General features: G+C 41.6%; 4 protein-coding genes across 9 annotated transcripts in view; 2 read left to right on the top strand and 2 right to left on the bottom strand.

Annotated features, from left to right (window-relative positions):
- The window catches only part of dlgap2b (discs, large (Drosophila) homolog-associated protein 2b), a 128,551-nt gene extending 126,760 nt beyond the window's left edge, over positions 1-1,791 (bottom strand). For 3 of the 5 annotated variants that reach the window (XM_026193821.1, XM_026193822.1, XM_026193825.1), the window contains exon 1: positions 1,504-1,699. In XM_026193821.1, the coding sequence (XP_026049606.1) occupies positions 1,504-1,639 (136 nt within the window). In that variant the 5' untranslated portion in view covers positions 1,640-1,699. Of the gene's footprint in view, positions 1-866; positions 922-1,503 lie in introns of all 5 variants that reach the window. The other 2 variants (XM_026193823.1, XM_026193824.1) reach the window with 2 other exon arrangements.
- A 1,977-nt stretch (positions 1,792-3,768) lies between these two features.
- Positions 3,769-11,740, top strand: LOC113037248 (cytospin-A-like). 2 transcript variants are annotated; one of them, XM_026194125.1, is made up of 12 exons: positions 3,770-4,365; positions 5,201-5,318; positions 7,001-7,474; positions 8,121-8,194; positions 8,474-9,042; positions 9,123-9,210; positions 9,316-9,391; positions 9,476-9,512; positions 9,819-9,915; positions 10,016-10,132; positions 11,241-11,300; positions 11,421-11,740. In XM_026194125.1, exons 2-12 carry the CDS (start codon positions 5,279-5,281, stop codon positions 11,508-11,510), a joined length of 1,722 nt encoding a protein of 573 aa, XP_026049910.1. In that variant the 5' UTR covers positions 3,770-4,365; positions 5,201-5,278; the 3' UTR covers positions 11,511-11,740. The 2 variants fall into 2 exon arrangements, with proteins under 2 accessions (XP_026049911.1, XP_026049910.1); XM_026194126.1 differs by lacking the exon at positions 5,201-5,318 and having other exon boundaries at positions 3,769-4,365.
- A 559-nt stretch (positions 11,741-12,299) lies between these two features.
- Positions 12,300-20,010, bottom strand: grcc10 (gene rich cluster, C10 gene). Its single transcript, XM_026194131.1, has 4 exons — positions 19,905-20,010; positions 19,425-19,478; positions 16,473-16,649; positions 12,300-12,786 (listed from the first exon to the last, which is right to left on the bottom strand). The coding sequence occupies exons 1-4, from the start codon at positions 19,990-19,992 to the stop codon at positions 12,647-12,649; spliced, it is 459 nt and encodes a 152-aa protein (XP_026049916.1). The 5' UTR covers positions 19,993-20,010; the 3' UTR covers positions 12,300-12,646.
- A 147-nt stretch (positions 20,011-20,157) lies between these two features.
- On the top strand, positions 20,158-22,224 carry saysd1 (SAYSVFN motif domain containing 1). Its single transcript, XM_026194130.1, has 2 exons — positions 20,158-20,380; positions 21,659-22,224. Exons 1-2 carry the CDS (start codon positions 20,177-20,179, stop codon positions 21,980-21,982), a joined length of 528 nt encoding a protein of 175 aa, XP_026049915.1. The 5' UTR covers positions 20,158-20,176; the 3' UTR covers positions 21,983-22,224.
- The last annotated feature ends 682 nt before the right edge of the window (positions 22,225-22,906 follow it).

The raw sequence follows: 22,906 nt of genomic DNA, 5'->3' as shown, positions 1-22,906 counted from the left end.
AGGTCACTCAACAATGCAAACTACTCTAAACTGACATTAACTGTTAACTCTGGGGTCTGAATTTTATTGCCTATGTTTGAACATTAGTGGAAATATATTAAAAGAATTTGATTACATGGTTAATTAGATAATATATCCATCTTTGATCACCGTAGGGAAAGCCCATTCTCTGCATTTAACTCTACCTAAGCAGAAGAACTGGTGAGCCACCATACACCCGGGATCAACTCCAGCTATAAGCCAAACTAGGAGATCTCACTATTTGGGAAATTGTGAAAAAAAATGTCTTAGTGGATCCCTAGTGACCACTGTCTGCTAATGACACTGAATGTTTTGGCTCTATGTGGAGCCACAATGATGATCTAACTGCTTGTAAATGGCGTGTTAACACTCTGGAGAGTGTACGAGGGTGGATGTATGAGCTTGTGTGAGATGAAAGTTTGAACAGACAGGCCTTCTGTAACATGTGTTCACTCTTTCAGTTTGTTATCAAGTGACATTTGTGTTTCTAACCTAATCAGTTGCATGTCTATTGTTATTGATGCTTCCTCTGTTCTGTGCTGAGGTCTTCCTGCTGCTCTCCATGACTCCTTCTCGTGTCTTAGAAGTGCAAAGGGGTCCCAGAACAGATTCATACCTCCAAATATGTCACTGCAGACGTAAATAACAATCTTTTGAATAAAGGGGTGCTGACATGAAGAATACCGCCAAAAAAGGAACAGAACAAGGAAGCTTTGAGCACTATACTACTGTATCATACCTTCAGACACACCCAGTGTACATCATGTTAAATGAAAAGCAGTGCCTTTTAGTGTGGATGACATGTACTCATTAGGTCTGACTTAATCACCCCTCCCACCACTTACCTGAGTCCTTCTCAAAGAAAAGACAGCAGTGAGTCTGTAGTAGCCATGGTAACACCTGTGACAGATGAAAAGATGGATGACAGATATAGTACACTACAGCTGAGTCACTCCACGCACACACATTGACTGAATGGAGGGGAGCAATGGGAACATGTGGGCATACATAGACAGAAGAAACTTGAAGGAAGGAGCTGTGGGTCCCCTCCATTCACAATGGCTTTTCACCAAGGGAATAAAATCCACCCTAACACCACCCCACCCTCATCACCATCCTCCCACCACCTCCAAACACATACATACTAATTCCCACACCACCTCACCCACAAGGTGCATCATTGAGTGCCACTGACTGATCGGTGTAGGAAAGAGGAACACCCTAACAAGTTAAACACCCCTCACACAGTGACTCATTCGCGCCTTGCAGAACTTCTGGCAGTTTCTGAAATGTACACTTTCAGTCTGCGCGGCCAGGTGCGGCACTCTGGCTTCAGACGATCAAAAAAAAAACAACAACCCCAAAACCTCCATTAGATGCACCTGAAATCACATTCAGTAACAACAAGAACAAGAAGAAAAACAAGCTGCGTGGCAGGCTCTGTTCGTGCACAAACACGACAATGCGCGTCTTCCTTCTTACCTTTTTCAGCGCTGACATCTTCCGCCTCAGAGAAGGTCACTTCTTCTTCGATAGTAAACGGGAGATAAATAAGTGGACGGCGATCATGTCCCCTGGTATCCGTGAAAATGTTCATTGCCTTGTTCGTTGGAAACATCTGCAGCGAATCTGTCGTAGTTTCCCATGATGAAGGCGGCTTGTGCTGTGTGTTTTCTTGTCCGACGCAAGTCCCGATGCGGTGGCAGAATTCATTCTTGGGAGATGACTTATAATGCACTGATGTTGTGGTCACTGAAAGCGCAGCTGCTCTTATGGAGGCAGCCTATATCAGACGCCATTTTTTACAAAGTCTGCACCCACAAAAGCCTTCTTGTCTTCCTCTAATGTGAGGGAAATGACACGAAACTTTAAATGCAAACTTAAAAGTAAAATGCACCAGACACGTAGACAGTCATATCACATTTAAAGAAAATGTATATACAAAGGGGGGAGTGTTCAAAATTACTGATGATAAGTAACCAAATAGTTTGTGGAATCCAATTATTTATTGTGTTGTGTAGTTTAAAATATGTGTGACGCAAAGAAAAAGAGAGTAGCATCATTTTCATATTTTTTTACGCTGTCGTTTTATTTCTTTATTGTGGTTATTGGATCATCAAAACTTTGTAAAATGCAAAGGCTTAAAAGGTTTTAAAGGGAAAAGGGTTAAATCAAAAGATAAAAAATAAATTAAGGAGAGAGGAATTCAAAAGAAGGTGCATTCCTACGGTAACTTTAAGTTACTGGGTGTGAATCAAACTCCTGCAGGGAGACTGCTGTGTCACTGGGCAACACTGGGGGTTGTTATCACTAGTGTGGAGCCAAAGCTCAAACTCAGCATTTATCTCCTCTTAAAAACATCTCAAAACTGACATTCAGGAGTCAATCCACACCTGAGCCTTACCTTTATAGTCGGTATCTCTCAGCACGCTCACATTTACCTCTTTCTTTCTTTCTTTCTTTCTTTCTTTCTTTCTTTCTTTCTTTCTTTCTTTCTTTCTTTCTTTCTTATTAATTTCGCCGCAGACAGAATATATTTACAAAGAGCGTCTCTTAATCTCTTTGCACTCTGCAACGATCAGCATGATTTCACTGATGCTCACATTTCAAATCAGCCTCAACTCAAACAATGAACAGAAGTTACATCTGTTCAACATAGATTTTGTGGCAGATGGGAGCAATCGATGTCTAAGGAGTAACAGATCATGACAAAACCCCACAAACACTGCAACACTTATTAAAAAGTAGGATAATTTGTATATATTTCATATATGGCATGATTACTCTAAATTATTAGCTCCCCGTGGGCCCATAGATAATAACTATGCTAAAACAAAACACACGTTGTTCAAGTCCTTGCATACTCTTACTAAGCAAATCCAATTCAGCCAATTTTTTTATACCTATAAAGTTTAAAAGGCCCTCTGGCATGAGTCAAAACACTCTTAATCGCCTTTTTAAAATAATTCCTCCTGTCATTCCTAAATGTGGACACTGGAGGACGCCAGAGACGATTGGCTTCATTCAGCTCTGTCCATGGTGCTGAAATTCTAGCGGGTTCGCTATATTTCTAATCAGACTCTATAACAACAACAATAATAACACTAATCATAAAAAAAATCCTCTATTCTGTCTTTTGCGCTTCTGCATTTAACCTTACATTACAAAACTATTGGTTAGTGAAGACCTTCATTGTTTTTGGCTTCTTTATTTCTCTTTCTCGATGTTGATGGTTCTGTGGGGTGTGCAGAAAGATAATGCATCTTAGACTAAATTTCTCATGTTTTTTTCACACTGGGGCATCTTAAATTAAATATAGTGCGTGGTTATGTTCTTTAAAAATATATATATACTTTAAGGATCACTGCACAACCTCTGCCCCGGATATCTCATCTAAAATTTGCGTAAGTTCTTATTTAACATAATTAAAACTGCTCGAAAAAACAGCACTTTAACCACGTTCGCCACATGTAATTTCGTTGCTCTCAGGTTTGATGGGATCCCATTTTTCCTGATTAAATGCGTGTCTCGGTTTTCAGTTTCATTCGAGGTGTCCTTATCTACGTTTTTATATAATTTCCTTTCTGTGGAGACGAGCAACGGCCTTGGTGTGCATTTTCAGAAACATTAATAAATAAATTCCACTCGTTAGTATGCAGTGACTTATTCAGTGTCGGAACAGTTGGAGTTTCCGCCCACGAACGGGGTCTGTGGATCAATAGCTACCACTCTGGGGACTTTCTGGTTAAAGTTGTGTCCGCTAAATATTTCCTGGGCTGTTTGGCTGGTTTCCATTCTCTCGACAGATGCAATGTGACACACTGCACCCACGGACCGTGTGAAAGTATAACCTGTTACCTGGCGCCACACCTGCATTTAACAAAAGATAATTAGCCCGTAGCCGGTGTGTCTGCTTCTCAGCAAGCGCATTTTATCCTGCACTCTACTCACTATTTGGTGTTTGGATTTGTTGTATTGTGCGATTGAAAAAAGCTGAGATCTAAATAATCCCATTAACAAACATTCATGCTGTTTATCCAGCGTGCGGCTGCTGCGCAATCAGTTTGCTTCTGCCTCCTTTTTGACGCATTGGATTTAAAGGCGAAGCAGCGGAGTTAGATTTAGAGTTGGAGTTATATATGGCTGCCTTTTTGTAGCTGTTTGGTAATGTAGGATACCCAAGAAGAAGAAGAAATGACTGTTATTGATTGGCTCTGTGCCTTTCGTTAAATTTGGGATACGGGACGAAGAAAGGCAAATTTGTCCCGAGACACCCGAAGAAGAAACCCGCCGGACGGACAGTCGGGGCCAAACTGGAAGGCGTCCAGCTGGTAGGCTGAGCAGGTAGGATGAATGAAACTGGAGCTATGACTGCGTGTGAAAGGCGACTGGTTAGATATAACAACCAAAATGGCTTGATAAACTGCACGGTTTTTTTTCTCCATGGATGCAGAAAAACATGAGCCAAACTTCACTGATAAACAGAGCTATTCAAAAATGCGAACCTTTTTAGAAACGAGATTGAGAGACAGACAATTTTCGAGACACGTTCATCAATTAGAGGCTTCATTCTTTAACACGGCACACAATTCATTAAGCTGCGCAATGATTTAGGAGTTTAATAGGTCGGGCTGGTAGAGTTAGTTATCCTGTATAGCCCTGTGGGTAATACAGCTGTGTGAGTCATTTGAAATGGACCGTGTCTGTCACATTATATCTTGCATGCCGAATAAACTTGAATAGTGTTCCAGTGTGTGAACAAATCTCCGTTTTCGGTTCGTGTGTGTTCTCCTCCCCCTTCTCCAAGGAAGCCTTAAATTGCTTGATTATTCAATGGGGTTTAGTTCATTCTTCATGGCAGAGACGCAGCCACGTGCTAAACATGACAACCTCATTCTGCTGCCGTGGAGTTGACAGACAAGATGCTGCTATGCTTTGGGCACCACACATTCGTGTTGCCTTACTTCACATTAGCCAGCTGACCAGGATAATGAAAGCTATGCAAAGGCAAATTTACTGGAGGCTAGTTTTATTGGACAAATGTAATAGCTTCTGTAGTTTTTGGAAACTGTTACTAAAGGGCTTGGGACTAGAATTCCTGGACTTCTGTTGTTGTGCTCATCAAATGGTCAGGACTGAGTCATACTCATGAAAACCGTGTTTATTTATTTTTGGCCAGTCAACAGAGAGCCTCACAAAGCAGGACACAGTGAGGGCAGTTGGGATAGCCTATCAAGATATCCACCCCTGCTGGATCATGGGTAACCACAATGGCAAAGACAGCCATGTCCCTACAGGTAACTCAGCATCCAATAGTCCAATTTCAAAACACATTAGAGAAATTATTTATAAAATACTGTGTATAAGTTTCAGGCTTTGTATTTTATTTTTTTGTAACTGTCTTGTTTCTTCTGATCATTATTTCTAAGTCTGACTATTTTTAGACTGTTGGTACGACAGGTCCAGGAAACTGTCAGCTCCACTTCATCTCTTTGTCTCCTCTGTATTTCCAAGTGTGAAAAATAAACTGTCAAAGAGACGGCACGAGAAAGACAGTCGGTTACTTTTACTTTGTGAGACAGCACGGCAGCTGGGGCTCTCGCACTGAAGAGGGCGTCAATCAAAACATTTGTGCTTGTTGTGCTTCCACATTACCAAAGGATGAAAACAGGGTGACTACAGAAAGTGAACGCTTATGGAGACATTTGCATGAAGGAGTTCATTTTCTGTGCCATTCACTCACTATAACAGGTTTTAACACTCCCGTTAAACAAAGATCAGACAAAGAATGTTCCATTATATTCCCCCAGTAACCATTTTAATTTATTTATAGTTATTATTTTAACCAAAGCTCAATGTTTTGTCTAAAGCAGCAGAAAATGTGTTTGGAACTGTTTTAGTAAACTCAAAATAAATACTAATTTAAGGACAACCACTTACAAAAAAAAAATGTAAATGTGTCAGTGAGGATGCTTTGCATTTTATAGACTCACTCTTTTCAAACCAAACTAAATTCTGGTGTCGGGCCCTGTATGATCAAAAACCATATTTCAGCAAACAAAATGATGGATCAGCATGACAGTGAAATAGAAACCACATCCAGTAAGATTCAGTAAAAGTTGGGATCAGAGTTTTAGCTTCTTCAGCCCTTCAGTATCCTTGAATTCAAAGTGCCACATTTGGCTGAGCTAATGTGTGAAATTTGACTTTACAACTTTATAGGTCTAGTCTTTTTGTCTCTTGGCTGTCGGTATGCAGGAATTCAGCTCATGCTAGAGGATGAGAATAGCTTCCCCATGGTAGCTGAGCAGACTACATCATGCTGCTGCCAGGGAAATGATGAGTCTGCAGAATCCTGCAGCACAACACAAGGACAAGGAGGGGAAAGCTTAAAAAGATCAGAGTCAAAGGAGGCGAAGATCCATGTAGCCTGCCAAAATTTCCACACCATAAACAGGATAATATCAACATCACAGAGAAATCCAGTAGCTCTAACATTAGTTATCAGCAACAGATGACACACTAGTGGATATTTCCTGATTTGACACATAACTAAAATGCTAATAATGCATTAGCAAAATCATCATTCTGCTCTCAAGGTGTCTTTTTAGAGATTTTTTTTTTTTTAATGTGTTTATATTTTGTTTTGTTTTTTTGGTTTGTTTTTTTTCTGCAGCTCTTTATAATATAGTCACATTTTGGCTGCAGTGAGGAGCAGCTCTATGATCAGGGTAAAAATTATCTCTCTTCCTGGATCTTGCCACATGGGGGAACAGCCTGCATTTGCCAGCCAAGATATTGGCAGGGGAGGTTTTTTGCTGCATCAGTCTGCCGAGGATAGTAAATAAGGAAGCAGGCAGCGAGGCTTACATCTGCAGTGAGGAAAAGAAGAGGGGTGGCTTTGCAATCGGCACATTTTTCAACAGATTTCAGGACAGTGCCATTTTTCTCCTTTACCTATTTATTTCCCTCCTCTCAGGTTCTCCTTTAGATTTCTTCCAAACGCCTCCTACCACACCCTCACAGGCAGAGCTGACTGTCATGGCCTTATCCTCTGCAGCTTCCTCTGATAAGGCACAAACTCCTCCAGCAGCTGGCAGCACCACCCCCTCCACCACCTCTCCATTCACAGAGTGGACACAGCGGCTGTCGGCTCCCTCAGACTGGGCTGTAATCAGCGTTGACAGCGTCGCTGCCTTAGAGACAAATGTGAGCGATGCAGCAGCGAGAAATGAGGCAGCGGTGGGCAGTCCGGCCACTCCAGTACCGCTGCCTTTGTCCAGAGGTTCGCCTTCAGAGCCTTGTTCGAATGAGAGAGACAGCGGGCTGGAGCCACAGGCTACAGCAGAGAGAGCTGGAGAGGAGATGACCTTGGTTTTACTCAGTCTAATGGAGCACTACAGGGCCTCACTGGGCCTAACACCCAGCACTGATATTACCACAGGAGCAGTAGGTATGCCCTCTGTCATCACCTGTTTTGTTTGTTTGTTTTTTTTAAGTGTGCTGTCACTGACACATCAGAGATGTGTGGTGATGAGAAAGGAAGCAGAAAGTCTTTGTAGTTAAAGATTACATATATATTGTTAAAGAAGTACGTGCTCATAATAAACGTGGAAAAAGTTTCAAATAATGAAATCTGCATGCGAAGGATCAAAAAAGCTCAGGCTTCACACTCCTCCCAACACTTGTTTTCAGGCAGTTTTTTTTTCTCCACTTCTATATCTGTATGATATTAAAGAGATGCAATATCCTCAATATGGTCTTCTCCAGCACAATGGTATGTAAGCACAAAGGCCCCACCTACCTACTGTTAAAACCTTGTGTTTATAAAAAGCAGCAAATCAGAAAAAGCTGACTTAAAAAGAAAAACCTAGTCCCAGGATAAAATATGGAACTGAAACTCAAACGTGGAATATGGCCCAAAAAAAAAAAATGGTATGACTCCAGGAGCTATCCATCATAGTTATAAGTGGTTTAAATATCATCATCACCTACTAAGTGTCATGTGGAAAATTGATTATTAACAGCAGCATAATATGCAGTAACTTAAAGGGACAGTTTTGTGATATGGTTGTTTTGTTTTCTAACTCGTGTGTCAGAGCTGCTTCGGCATTTGATAGCAGAAAGAGAAGAGCTGGTTGAAGAGGTGGAGACCCTGAAGGAGACACTCAGGGTGAGTTGTTGGTCTACAGGTTGCAGACAGTGAGCTTGCTAATTATTTAGCATTCAGAGCTGTGTTTTCATGCAGCATTTAGTACTGCATTTGTCTAATTCTGTGCACTTATTTCTGTTTTAAATGTCATGTGACATCATTGCAACATTCATATTCCAACAGCTCTGGTCAGACTTAAATTCAGTCACACGGTACTGACTAGTAGACAGATATTTATGTAGTAATGACAAATGGAGAGCAAGCCTTAACGTGGAATTACAGTGTTTCTTTGTTCCTCAGACAGAGAGGTTGGAGTGGCAGCAGTTCCAGTGTGACCTACAGGTCGCTGTGTCTGTTGCCGACCGGCTCCGGGTTGAGTCAGAGCAGGCTCTGGGTTCACTCCAGGAGAGCCACAGGACTGTAAAGGAGCAGCTGGCACAGGCCCTCAGCAAACAGCAGGATACGGACCGAGAGCTAGAGAGGCTCAAAGCTGAACACAAAGACGCCTGCTGCAAACTGGCTGAACTGGAGAAGCAGCAGCAGCAGGATCGAGCCGAGCTCGATGCCCTCAGAGGTCAAACGTATAAAGATGCAGATAAACCAGACTCTGAGGAGCAGCAGGAGGAAATGCTTGAAGTTACAGAGGAAGCTGAAGCAGGGACAGAAGCTCATGAAACAAATCAAGAGGTGGATGCTACAGAAAAAGGCTGTGATCCTGAGGAGACGAGGGAATCAGAAAATGTGCAGCTGAAAGGGAAAGGGGTGGCAGAGGCATACATTCGCAGTTTGACTGCCCTGGAGAAGAAGAAAGGTGACGGACGTGGACAGAAAGATCCCAGAAAGATTGTGATGCTCTCTGAGAGATCCTGGTGAGTCTGCATAAAAGCTCAAACTGTGGTCTCCTTGTTGCGACAAAATCTAATCCAACACAAAATTGTTGTCTTCTTAGGAGTCTCTCTCGTCTCCCGCTTCCAACAGACTCTTTAAATCCAAATGGGGCTTCAAAAAACTCGAGTACAACATTGCCACTGTGCAAGGTATAACACGTTTACACTATTGTGATATACTGGGAGACACTGAGATGATCGATGTCATCCCATGTCGAATGAAATGTCAAATATGCCATTACTTAACTGTTTCAGAAAGAAGAGCCGACAAAAGGGAGGCGGATGGACCGAATTTTACAGAGGCAGGACAGCTGGTCGAGCTTTTACACAGGTGTGCTTCAGTCTCCCGAATCACCGTTAACCAAACCATAGCATCTTGTTTTATTACAACTGTGTCTGCATTTGTGTGATGCAGGAAAACAGGATGACGAACAAAGCTCAGATTCCTTCAAGTGAGTGGCTGATAAACCTCATATATTGTTGGTAAAGATGATGCTGATGTCTTTGTGTGGAAAGAGAGGTTGGCAAGCATTTGTGGAAAAATAACCAAAAACACACTGATACAATTGGCATTTTTCAAGTCTTTGAGCCAAAAACATTTAAAACTGACCCATATGACTTTTATATTTGTATGACTTTAGAATCGATTTGTGTGTTTGTCCGATTACACTTTTTTTCACTCGTGTTCTCAGGTTAAATGACTGAAACAGTTTGCAGTGAATGAGCAATTCGCAGTTAAAATGTTTCTCCATCTTCAGACCTCGGGATGGTTTCAGTGCTCTGCTGAGGCGCCATGGTGGCTCCAGGAGAAACTCCCTGCTGCGCTGGTGCCAAACTCGCACTCAAGGTTATAAGGTCAGAGAAGAGAACTTGAGCATTGCTGAGCTATATGAAGTCATGTGACTCTTTGTAACAAGTTAAATTCAGACAAATTGCAAATAATGTTTTGTGGCAGAATATTGAGATCACCAACTTCAGCAGCAGCTGGGAAGATGGTTTGGCGTTCTGTGCTGTTTATCACACCTATTTACCAACTCTCATCCCCTATGACAGCCTGAACCCAGCTGATAAGGTAAAACTCAAAACGCAATGATCTCACGAGAGAAAAGAAAGCACTCTTTAATTTCCATCTGCTGTCCCCGGACAGTTAAGCACAATATTAAATGACCTATAAAATACAAATACATACCAAAGACACCAGATTAAATTTGAATAGTAAACTCAAATGTGCAATGCTTAACACAATACAGCACAAAGTCTGTAAAGTTTCAGGGATATTAATCTGTCCAGTTAGGAAACATAAACCACTGTGAATCCATTTCACCTCCTTCTGTGCAAATTAAGTCACAAGGTGGACTGGAAAGGCAACAAAAAGACCGATCCCACAAATGGGAATGATTGTGGTGGCCAACATTGCTCTCGCTTGACCAATTATTCTCTAGTTACCTTTTTTTTTTTTTTTTTTTTTTTTTCTTCTCTTTTCTCTAATGTCCTTGCCACTACTGGTAGCATAAGACAGTACCTATTGTTCCTATTCAGGTTGCACAGTTAGTCCAGCTACTCCAGGATGGCACAACCATATGTGCCGCCACGAGAAGGTTTCCTGTGTCTTTCAGAATAGTCTCACAAATGTGAAGGAAACAGTGGAGAAGAGAGCTGGACAAGGTTGTCCGCACAGTCACAGACCCACAGAGAAGACCTCCAGTCAATGACTGGCAGCATTACCTTATCTTCACACTCCTTCACATGTGCTCAGTGTGAACCTACTCTCATCTCTGAAGAGAACTGGGTGCAAATGGCGAGCCTCAATAGGTCTTTGTTGTGCTGGACACGAGTCCCACTAAAGGACGCCGGGCGTTCAAATCACCCCCATGGTCTCGGTCTCTGTAAGTTTGGTGAGAAACGTATACAAAGGGTTGCTGGAAGTCTGTCTCCTTCTGTTCCTTCTCACACAAAGGAGTAGATACAAGTCCATCTGATGGTTTGGTGCCCTTTATGACCCTCCTACAGCTCTCTGTGTGACAGACACGCGGTTATACATGTGGAACCTGAATAGTCCATATGTGCTATCTTAATCCTACTTGTCATCTAAAATGCAAAAATAAGGGCTATGAAGTATATTTGCATTTACACATTCATGTCTGTAAATGTTCATACAAAACGTGTCTTTATTTTTACAGAAGGCAAACCTGAAGCTTGCTTTTAAGACAGGAGAGAGTGTCGGGATCTCTGCCACACTAGTGAGACATTTTTGTTCTTCTTGTTCAACTCAGATTTGTGTGTTTTACACAAATAGCTCAACTTTAACATTATTATTCTTTATCTGCTTTTTAAAACTTCCTGTTTATCCTATGTGGCAGACAGTGGAGGAGATGCTGAAGGCAGAAGGACCAGACTGGCAGAGGGTCTTGGGATATGTCGAAAGTATTTTCCGCCACTTTGAGATGTGAAGTCTTCCGCCTTCGTTTTTTATTTCTATAATTATGAATCAGGAGCTGAACCACGGAGACACAAGACGGAGCTCAGCTCTCTAAACTAAAACACGCTGGCAATACTGGACTCCATGACTTAAGTTTAGGTACCAGAACAATCTTTTTCACAGAAACAAGTGGAAGAAACTAAATAGCATTTCACTATCTGAGCCATTTAAAAAAAAAAAAAAAAAAAAATCTTAAACATGCACAGAAGTTATTCTGGATCTGAATACCTGGCTCGATGAATGTGCACAAGACACAAATCTAAATATGCCAGAAAGACTGCACACTGAACTACTTCCACATAAACTGGGTGCCATCTGCACTGGTTTTGCACAGTTTGCCTTGGTGAAGGGGAAAAAAAGCACTTTTGGAAATGTAGTGTAGGTTCCAGAATCTGGGTCACTTTATTTATCTCGACTAATATTTTTATCCTGAACTTCTTCTGCCACAATATGTATTTATGCATCAAAGCCTAAGAGCTGTATAAGGTAGATATGTATTCAGATTTTATATGCTGGAATAGTGATCTTTTAACCCCAAATCCTATATGTAAAAGAAAAATTGCCTTTAATGAAATGTATATATGTAAATACATGTAATCGATTCAGGTTTGTTTTTTTTAAGTTTTTTTTAAGTTTTTTTTTTTTTAAAGTATGGTAAACACTGGTATATAGATTAACTGCAATAATAAAGCATTTAAATGGAAATGAGGTTTTTTGGGGGGTTTTTTTGCACATTTTCTGCATTAACAATGCACACAGGTTCAGAGAAAACATTTTTAATTTAAACAAAAAAGACATTTGACAGCATATAAAAATGGTACAAAACATGGCATCAAAGGAAATGATTAAGGTTAAGAAAGTGGTCATGGTGTAACATGTGACAAATAAATACAGAACAGTAAAGAAAAGCAATAATTAAGCAAGGGTACTTGAGATTAAACTGGAAAAGTTGTGTTGTCTTTCTTGGAATATTTAGTGTTTTTAAACAATAACCGCTCCACATAAAGACAGAACTGTTGACGGCATGCTGGATCTGCTCATAACTGCACTGTATTCCAAAGTTTAAATGGAAGTATCCTTGCGAACAATGGATGGAAGTAATATTTCCTATGAAGCTGGAATGGCGCCTCCTATAGGTGGTGTTGAAAGTGGCGGTAGGAGAAGAGATTTCAGTTTAGCAGACATGGCTGCGATTTCTGGGTCCTGGGTTTCATACATCTTGACCAGTCGGGCAAATTTAAGGACACCTGAAAGGGAAGCAGATGATCAGCATGACAAATTATATCATCTCCCCAGAATGACATGCAGCCTGTAACCAGTACAGACTGGAAGTTTCCATCGAAAGGGATCTATTACAGTTTGTTACTGACTTTTTTGGATTCTCCTAGAACAGATTTCTATTTCAACTCGTCTTCCTTTAAAGCAACTCCCTTTTGATTGGCTGCACCTTGCAGACAGGAAATTTAAACCACAAGTAGGCGGGGCATCTGTGCTGTGTGCCTGAATTGACCTCATTAAACCCGAGCCTTGGGCTCCCAGGGATTACTTATACATACACTGATTTTATTATTTAAAACTTTGGACATGTTTAATTTTAAAAAATTCCCTGTGTGTGATTAAAAATTGAGGCCCATTTAAAATATGTCATTTAGTATCTATAAAAAACAGTGATGTGCATATGTTTGTGACACTGTAGTGAGGATGATATTAGTTTTGATAATAATGAACTCAGTAGGTGGAATATAAGTGTTTTAAAGACACTGTCTGGCTTTGTTGTTGCATCTTAAAGCTCCTCTGTGGATTCAGGCGGTCTCATCTGCTGCCGTCTTTGTACCTAATCCCATAACAATTTCATTATTTTTCCATCGAGCCTCTGAGCTATGCAATCTGTTGCAAGCCTCCTAGTTATAACTGTCTTTATGTCTCGGGTAGTTGATCAGACATCTCTCCAATGTGTGACTGGTATACATCTAAAGTGACTACAACCCTGCAAAGTTTGGTTTCTGTAACAGCATTGTGTGGGAGATTTAAGGTGATGTCTTTAGAGATAGAAAACGGTAAGAAACGTTTAGATGAGAAACAAATATGATTTATAAATGCAGCATTTATTTGTTCTTCTTTGAGTAGTTTAATGTCCAATTCATACATTTAAGACCCAAATTAAATTATATGAGTACTCTGCGTCATATCAGCCAACACTAATTAGCACCGGTGGGATCATTTGTTCTAGTCTGAACGGTGTCTTAAAATTATTTGAACTTTAGAGTAGTTTCTATTGTTTTAAGCCTTCAGAGAATAATGTCTTACACTTGGTACTTTAACTCAGAGAAAGGAACCTGCTGTCCTGAAAAAAATTCCACAGATAATCTTACTACTATGGTTGGCTCTTTGGACAGAGTTCATCCCTAATCATCTCAAAACCGGGGGGATTACAATAATTTTTTTTTTCTACAAAAACTAAATGGGAGGCCAGCAGTGGGCGAGCTGCTTATTTTCACAGTACACTGTTTGCACTTTTTCTCTAACCTAGCAAAGAGCAGGCTGCCACCTATAACAACACCACTGACCTCCAGGAGTACGCAGAGACTGTTACTGCCTACATCCTACAAGTGTATTGAGGATGTAACAGTCACGAAAACCATAACTGTCCGGGCAAATCAAAAACCATGGATGACAGGAGAGGTCTACAGGCTGCTGAAAGCTAGGAATGTTGCCTTCAGAGATGGAGACGAGGCGAGCCTGAGAACAGCTAGGGCCAACCTTTCCCGTGGCATCAGAGAGGCTAAGAGACAGTACTCCAGGAAAATATCTCATCACTTCAAAGACAGCAGAGACTCACGGAGCCTGTGGCGGGGCATTCAGACCATCACAGATTACAAGCCCCCACCACAGACCTGTGATAGCACTATCCCCCTGCTGAACGAGCTGAATACTTTCTTTGCTCGCTTTGAAGTCCAAAACAGCACCACTGCACAGAAGACCCCACCCCCTCCTGGTGACCAGGTGATGACTCTGTCCCCGGACAGCGTGAGGAGATCCCTCAGCAGGATCAATGCACGTAAAGCTCCGGGTCCTGACAACATTCCTGGTCGTGTACTGAGAGACTGTGCAGTGGAACTCACTGATGTCTTCACAGACATCTTCAACATATCACTCATCCAGGCTGTCGTCCCCACATGTTTTAAAGCCACCACAATCATTCCGGTTCCAAAAAAGTCATCTCCCTCCTGCTTTAATGACTATCGTCCTGTTGCACTTACTCACATCCTGATGAAGTGCTTCGAACGACTAGTCATGCAACACATCAAGACTGTCCTGCCCCCCTCCCTGGATCCCTTCCAGTTTGCGTATCGGCCCAACCGCTCAACCGATGATGCCATCTCCACTGCACTCCACTCAGCACTCACACACCTGGACAAAAAAGACTCATATGTTCGAATGCTGTTCATAGATTTCAGTTCAGCATTCAACACTATAATCCCCCAACAGCTCACTCAAAAACTGGTCCAGCTGGGGCTCAACACCTCACTGTGCAACTGGCTGTTGGATTTCCTCACGGGAAGACCTCAAGCAGTACGGGTCGGCAGTAATACATCCAGCACCATCATTTTAAACACGGGGGCCCCGCAGGGATGTGTGCTGAGCCCCCTCCTCTTCACTCTGCTGACCCATGACTGCACTCCATCATATAGCTCCAACCTCTTCATCAAGTTTGCGGACGACACAACGGTGGTGGGTCTCATTAGCAACAGGGATGAGACCGACTACAGAAGTGAGGTGAGACGCCTGGCCACGTGGTGTGTTGACAACAATCTCTCTCTGAATGTGGAGAAGACGAAGGAGATTGTTGTGGACTTCAGGAGAATGCACACCCAACATGCTCCTCTGACCATTGACGGAGCGTCTGTGGAGAGAGTGAGCAGCACCAAGTTCTTGGGTGTGCACATCACAGAGGATCTCTCCTGGACATACAACACCACAGCACTGGCCAAGAAATCACAGCAGCGTCTCTTCTTTCTCCGCAAACTAAGAAGAACAGGAGCACCAGCCCCCATCATGTACACTTTCTACAGAGGCACCATCGAGAGCATCCTGTCGAGCTGCATCACTGTGTGGTTTGGAGCCTGCAATGCGTCCTGTCATAGAACCCTCCAACGCATAGTGAGGGCTGCAGAGAGGATCATTGGTGTCTCTCTCCCCTCCCTCCAGGACATTTACAGCACCCGTCTCACTAAAAAAGCCCTTTGCATAGCGGCTGATCCCACGCACCCAATGCAAAGCTTCTTCAAGCTGCTGCCGTCAGGGAGGAGACTGCGGAGTCTCCAGGCCAGGACCAGCAGGCTGAAGGACAGCTTCATCCATCAGGCTGTCAGGAAGCTTAACTCCCTTCCGATTCTGCCCCCTCTCCCCTCTTCTCCTCCATGGTCTCACTGAACTCTGTCTCACACACACACACACACACACACACACTCTCTGACTCACTCACTGGCCTGCACCAGTTACCAGTCACTTTGTGGAGCATTGGACTGCCATTACCTCATAAGACTTTGTTGTTACACTATCTCTTACCGTATATTACTAAATCTCCATTTGCACTATTTGCCTATTTGCACTACTCTGCCTGGTTTACACTCAATGTCATTTACCCTTACTTGAATATTGTATATCGTATATTGCATAGCTTTCTTGTTATACGTAAAATTGTATTGTATTTATTTAAATTTTTACTTTTTAATTATTTTATTTGCATTTTTTAATCACTCTCTTATATTTAAATGTTCATTTGCTATTTCATCTAGGGTTTGAGAGTAACGAAATTTCTATTCTCTGTATGTCCTGTACATGTGGCAGAATTGACAAATAAAGTTGACTTGACTTGACTTGAAGAGCAAAACCAAGCACATTTTTAGTTTTAAGATACAAAAAAGCTCACCTTCCCCCTCATTGTTGAATCCGTAGGCTTTGATAACCTCTTGTTGAATTTGGGTGGCCACAGGGAGCACAAGCTGCAGCATCTTGCCCATGTCGTTGCAGGCGCTCTCTCTGGCCTCCTCCATCCGTGCGGCATTCTCCGGTACTGAGAATGCCTGGATCACCTCGCTCAAAACCACTGTGAAAAAAAAGCTTTTTTAGTAGCTGCTCCACAAAGTAAAAAAAACCCAACCTTTTCCTGACATTGCTGCACATTTTAGAAGAAATTATCAACTTAATTAATCTCAGCTCTGCTTTTCGCAGGTGATGTGGTTCTGTTGGCTCGCACTGGAACAGTTTGCAGCCGAGTGTGAAGCGGTGGGAATGAGATTCAGCACCCTAAATTTTGAGGCCATGGTCCTCAGCTGGAAAAGGGTAGAGTGCCCACTCCAGGTCAGGGATGAGTGGAGGAGTTTAAGTATCTCTGGGTCTTGTTCACGCGTGAAGGGAGAAGGGAGCGGGAGATCGACAGACGGATTGGTGCAGTGATGCAGACGCTGTAGCAGTCCATTGTGGTGAAGAGAGCTGAGTGTAAAAGTGATGCTCCTAATTTACTGGTCGATCTACGTCCCTACCCTCATCTATGGTCACGAGCTTTGGGTAGTGACCTAAAGAACAAGATTGCAGATACAAGTGGCAGAAATGGGTTTCCTCCAAAGGGTGGCTAGCCTCTCCCTTAGTGATAGGGTGAGGAGCTCGGCCATCTGGGAGGGGCTCACAGTAGAGACGGTGGGGCGATTGTGGCTCAAGAGTTGGGAGGTCGCCTTGTAATCGGAAGGTTGCCGGTTCGAGCCCCGGTTTGGACAGTCTCGGTCGTTGTGTCCTTGGGCAAGACACTTCACCCGTTGCCTACTGGTGGTGGTCAGAGGGCCCGGTGGCGCCAGTGTCCGGCAGCCTCGCCTCTGTCAGTGCGCCCCAGGGTGGCTGTGGCTACAATGTAGCTTGCCATCACCAGTGTGTGAATGTGTGCGTGAATGGGTGGATGACTGGATATGTAAAGCGCTTTGGGGTCCTTAGGGACTAGTAAGGCGCTATATAAATGCAGGCCATTTACGCTGCTCCTCCACATTGAAAGAGCCAGTTGAGGTGGTTCGGGCATCTGACAAGGATGCCTCCTGAGCTCCTCGTGGGTGTTCTGAGCATGTCTCACCGGGAGGAGGTCCCGGGGCAGACCCAGGGTGCGCTGGAGAGATTATATGTCTCAGCTGGCCTGGTTTGGTGTTCCTCTGGATAAGCTGGAGGTGGTGGCCGGGGATAGCTAGGTCTGGGCTTCTCTGCTTGGGCTGCTGCCCCGCAGGTCCCGGATAAGCAGAAGAAGAAGGATGGATGGCAGTACAGTAACTAATCTGGAGCCTGAAAATCACCATCACTAATTCTTCTTCTTACTTTTCATGAACAAAGAAAGTGCACCCCATCCAACTCCAGGGCCCTATACTACAAAAAAAGTTCACAACACCCAGGCTATTTTACCGTTATCTAGATTCTCTTATGCTAACACTGGCGATCAGGATAAAAGGTCACACAAAGCTGGTTATCAGCTCAATAAGTTAACCCAGGGTTTCTCTTGTGCGTTAACACAAGAAGGGTGGTATTGGCTGCATCTAACCAATCTAAAAGAGGCATTTCACGGATCATATGACTCTTCTTCCACACAAAATGATCCCTATGAGTGTCACCTAGTCCAGAAACTATCAATGCGTGATTAAAAGTCTAGGATGAAAGCTTTAGATTTCGGACACAAAACAGTAAAATAAATATTTTCATTTCAGTTGATTATTTTAACACTGAGTGCGCTCTCAGTCCTGCTGTTTATTTCTAAGGTGATGGCTGTGCATTAGAGCTCTGAAACTTTAAACTGGATCCATTTGAATATTAAAGATTACTGTCCCACAGCTTAATACTATTATTAATAATATTATTCTGAATAAAGGAGATGTTTACATTGCCATAGTTTATTGCAGATAAAAGTTAAAACCATATTACTGATTGAACAGGCATTCTTTGTGTGTCCTGTGTTCTAGTAGCTGTAATACCACCAGAGTAAAAGATTAGAATTAAGCATAACAGCATTTTATACATTTTCTAAATCACCAAGTTAATCATGCACATTGCCGTTATAATATGATTCACAGGTTGTGCTTCATTCAGTGGTTTTACTAAGGTACACATTAATAAGCTGCACACACAAGCATAGACCAGCATACAATCTATGTTGCAATTAAAACGTGCTGTGAATAAAAGGATCAGTGAATCACGCCGCTTCCAGTTGATTTTAAACTTAAACTCAGAACATAACCCGCTCTTAAAAATGTAAGTTTTTGTTCTCTCAGCTGCAGACTCAGTGCTGTTTAAGGGCTTGAAAGTAAATATTAAATATAAAAACAGAATTCAAACACAGGATTACTACAAATTTGATATGAGGTCATTAAGGACAGTGTAGCCGTCCTGTTTTAGGTTTATATATTACTACTTATTTTATATTACTATTTATTACTCATAAAACAAAAAGCTGTTGTAAAATTGTTTGCTGCCAACACAGAAAACAAGGAATAAGTTGTGTCTAAAAATCTGCATTTATTACTGATGCTCATCAGGGAAACACAGAAACTTTACATCCTACAACTCTCCCCACAGAGTTCTCCCGGGTCTTCCAGGTTAAGTCTACAGCATAAATTACCGTGATGACTTACCTCGGTAAAAAGTGAACCACCTATGTAGTACAGAAAACCTAGGGTTAACCCTGAAGCTACCTGGATAATCCAAAATCCTGCTGACAAGTACAGGTCTCGGTCTTACAAATGCAACGTACGAGTACTTGCCCAGTATTTATTCAGCAACAATATGGACCACCTGGGGAAGAGTAAACAAGTAGAAACGGGAGCTTTTATATATATAAACCAGCTGTTCCTCTCACCTCTGGTCTGCTCAACTGTCAGAGTGGGCTGCTGTGCTGGAGCTGTGGCCATGTCTGCAGAGAAAACAGAAAGCCACGAAAAAAACAAAGCTACTGTAGACGCTCTGATGTAGACAAAATTAAAAACATTTACATTTTGTAATAATAAAAGTAGGAAAATTAAAGGAAGATCGAGGTAGCTTCAAGAATATGAAGCATCTTTGTTTTATTGAAATATATTTTAATGTATAACATAATGATAACTGTTAGCTTGATAAACCAATAAAAAAAATATAGAAACCGCAATAATAGCACAACGACACGTATATATAAAGGAGACGTGGTGGTTATGTGGTGATTAGCATCTGTCTCCGATCGTTCATTCAGTAGCTTCAGTAGCTTAAATTTTGACGGTTATCAACAGCAACAGCAGCTAAAAATCCATTTATTTATTTACCAAACTAAATGAACATAAAACAGTATAACATTTGGGGAACTCACCTCTACTGAAAACAATCACTAAGCTAGCAACAGAACTGTGAAACTGTCGTAAAACGGGGACTGTTGGAGGCTTCTTGCGACACACCATCCTGCTTTCAGGTAGACGTCGACGTAAAATGTAAACATACCTGTTACTAAGCTAGTAGCAAGTCATCAAACTTAGACTGAAAGTTCGTGTGTGCGAGAGAGATTTACTGTGCTTCGAAGGGCTTATAACTTTAACGTAAGCTTATAGAAGTTGTGAATGAGTTGCTGTCGGTTCTTAATTATCCATGGAGCAAAAGCTGGCAGAGTTCAGAGCCAGACGACAGGCTGAAAAAGCTGCTCAGAAGAGTGAGACTACTGGTTCACAATCCAGAGGGGAGACAGCAGCAGACACCGCTGCTCAGTGTGATAAAACACCCACAGCTGACAGTCTGCAGCCTGAAGACAGGGCACGAAACAACCAGACTGCGACCGACGGCTCTCAAAGCAGCGTAAGAGATAATTTCAATCGGGAAGCTCATGAACTTCCCGATTTAGCTTGTTATTTTAAAGATCGGACTGTGCGTGATAAATAGAGTGCTTCGTCTGCTTTGCACTAATAGTATTGTTTTACAATTGGCAATAATTTAAAAAAGCACACTCACGAACAATGACAAAGTAAACCATCAAATATAACAGTAAACAAACGCACAGACCACATCATTAGTTACACCTGCTAAAAGTGATTTCCATCGTTTCTATTTTTTCATATCTAATATATTTGCCCACACTGGTAAATAGGCTGTAGTCAACAGGATTTACGAAGGGTTTACATATAAAATAAAGAGTTAAATAAAGAAAATGAATTGAAGGTATTTCCATGACGTTATTTCACCTACCCTGTTTTCTACATTGGCCATTTAAAATATCTTCTAATGTTATTGGGGTGTTTTGTTTTGCTTTGTTTTTTACTCAAAATGACTTGATATAATTCACAAAAAGATATGTTTTAGATACTTTTGACAGATTATAGGCCAACAGTATTTACAACAGTGTAAAATAAGCAGTCCTTTTTTTGTCAAGTACCAGAATACACCTTCTGGTATTTCGTTTGAAATCAGGTTGGACCTCCTTTAGCCACCAGAACTGCCTATATTATTTGTGGGATAGATTTAACAAGTTGCTGGAAACAAACAAAATCGCAGAGGTGCTCTATTGGATTGAGGTCTCATAACTGTGGAGGCCATTCGAGGACAGTGAACTCATTGTCTTGTTAACAAACCAGTTTGAGATGATTTGTGGTTGTGACATGTTACCCTGCTGGATAGAGCCATTAGAAGATAGGTAAACTGTGGTCATAAAGGTATGCACTTCTGGGTACCTTGGTTGTAACGATTGGTTGAGTTACTGTTGCCAAAAAAGTGTTGGCTTTTGATGGGATTATCTACAAGAGAACTGCTACCCACTGGATATTTTTTCTTTTTTGAACCATTCTCTCTAAAGATTAGAAATAAATGCCTTTGTGGGAAAAATAATAAAGTAGCTGTATTGATTGCGATGTATTGATTTGGAGATCCAAGCTATTTTTTGTAAGCTCATATTTTTTCTCAGCAGCCAAGGAATACTCACTGTACTGTATATGTTCATTTAATCCCCACTAAGTCATGTACAATTTGTTTCTAAGAAAACTGACATCCTATTGTTTATTTATTTTATCCAGTTTGGTGTATTTGTAGCATCACATGTTTTTATTCTTCTCTTCTTCTTTTTCTGTTGTGTATTCACTATAGGATCGTGGAGACTGGCTGCTGGATAGCGCTCTGGGAAAGTGGCTGGCTTCCCGACAGTTTGTCATTTCTAACATCACTTTACTAAAAGTGCTGCTATGGCTGGTTCTGCTGGGTCTGTTTGCCGAACTGGAGTTTGGTCTCCCCTTTTTTGTCATCTCTCTCTTCTACTGGCTCTATGAAGGACTCCGGAGCCCAGCGCCGCGCAAGCCTGGTGAACTGAGTGCTTATTCAGTGTTCAATCCAGACTGTCAACCTCTGCTGGGTGCTCTAACCGCAGAGCAGCTAGAGGGAGAGATGGGCTACAGACCTCTGGCAAACAGATGACTTGCCTGTGATATGCACATTGACATCAAATATTTAAATTTTCATCTGAAAAATGTTAACTTTTCTCCCATTTTTTTAGTTGCTGCTTCTGTATGCCACATTAAAATGTAACTGGTCAGCCAAAAGTTTTATTTCTGTTTCTACTGTAAACTATTTTGATAGTGTACATCAGTCATATATAATGGCTAAATCATGATGGTGGGTTGGCATGTCTGTAATACAAGTTTTTTTTTTCATTTAAACATGGATGTACTCCTAATTCTCTGATCAATGTGAGTTTATTTGAAAATACAGAAGCCATATTGAGGATTAAAGAAAAAAAAAAAACGGCCTCTACTGAGTCAAATGAACTGATTTTAATTTAACTCAGTAAATGGCTATTTTATTTTATTTTAGGTTTACATCTTAATTTCTTAACTTTACATCTTTGTGTTTTTTCTTTAGCTACTAGAGTAGCTCAAAATAATCTGTTGTATTCTAGGCCTTTAAGCGACCTTACTGCTGATTGGTTGCTCCTGTCAAACAGATGATTGAAAAAGCATGTGGGCACTCACTAGAGATGACCAAGTATGTGGTCTTATTGATATCACACAGGGTCAAGTGTACAACAAGTGCTGAAACCCTGCATTTAAAGCAGCAGCTTTTGGTTCTCAATGATTATTTGTGCAGACACATGAACATCCACTACTGTAATGCTGCATATGACAGAAAATTAGAAGGAGGGAAAAAAAGTACAGATGTCCGATAACAAATTGTGTTTGCGATTCACGAAGTGGAGTTCTAAAATGCAAAACACAGCTTTCTCACTGAAAACAGAATTACGGTCAAGAAAACTGAATGTTAAATAAAATTTAAACAAAAAACTGTACGGCTGTCCTTCCTTTCCTCCCCTTCGACGAAACCGGCGGGCACTTTGACCCGTCA

Source organism: Astatotilapia calliptera, chromosome 15, assembly GCF_900246225.1.
Source record: "Astatotilapia calliptera chromosome 15, fAstCal1.2, whole genome shotgun sequence".
Taxonomy (NCBI): Eukaryota; Metazoa; Chordata; class Actinopteri; order Cichliformes; family Cichlidae; genus Astatotilapia; species Astatotilapia calliptera.
The sequence above is the reverse complement of the archived record's forward strand: the minus strand, read 5'-3'. Positions and strand labels throughout refer to the sequence as shown.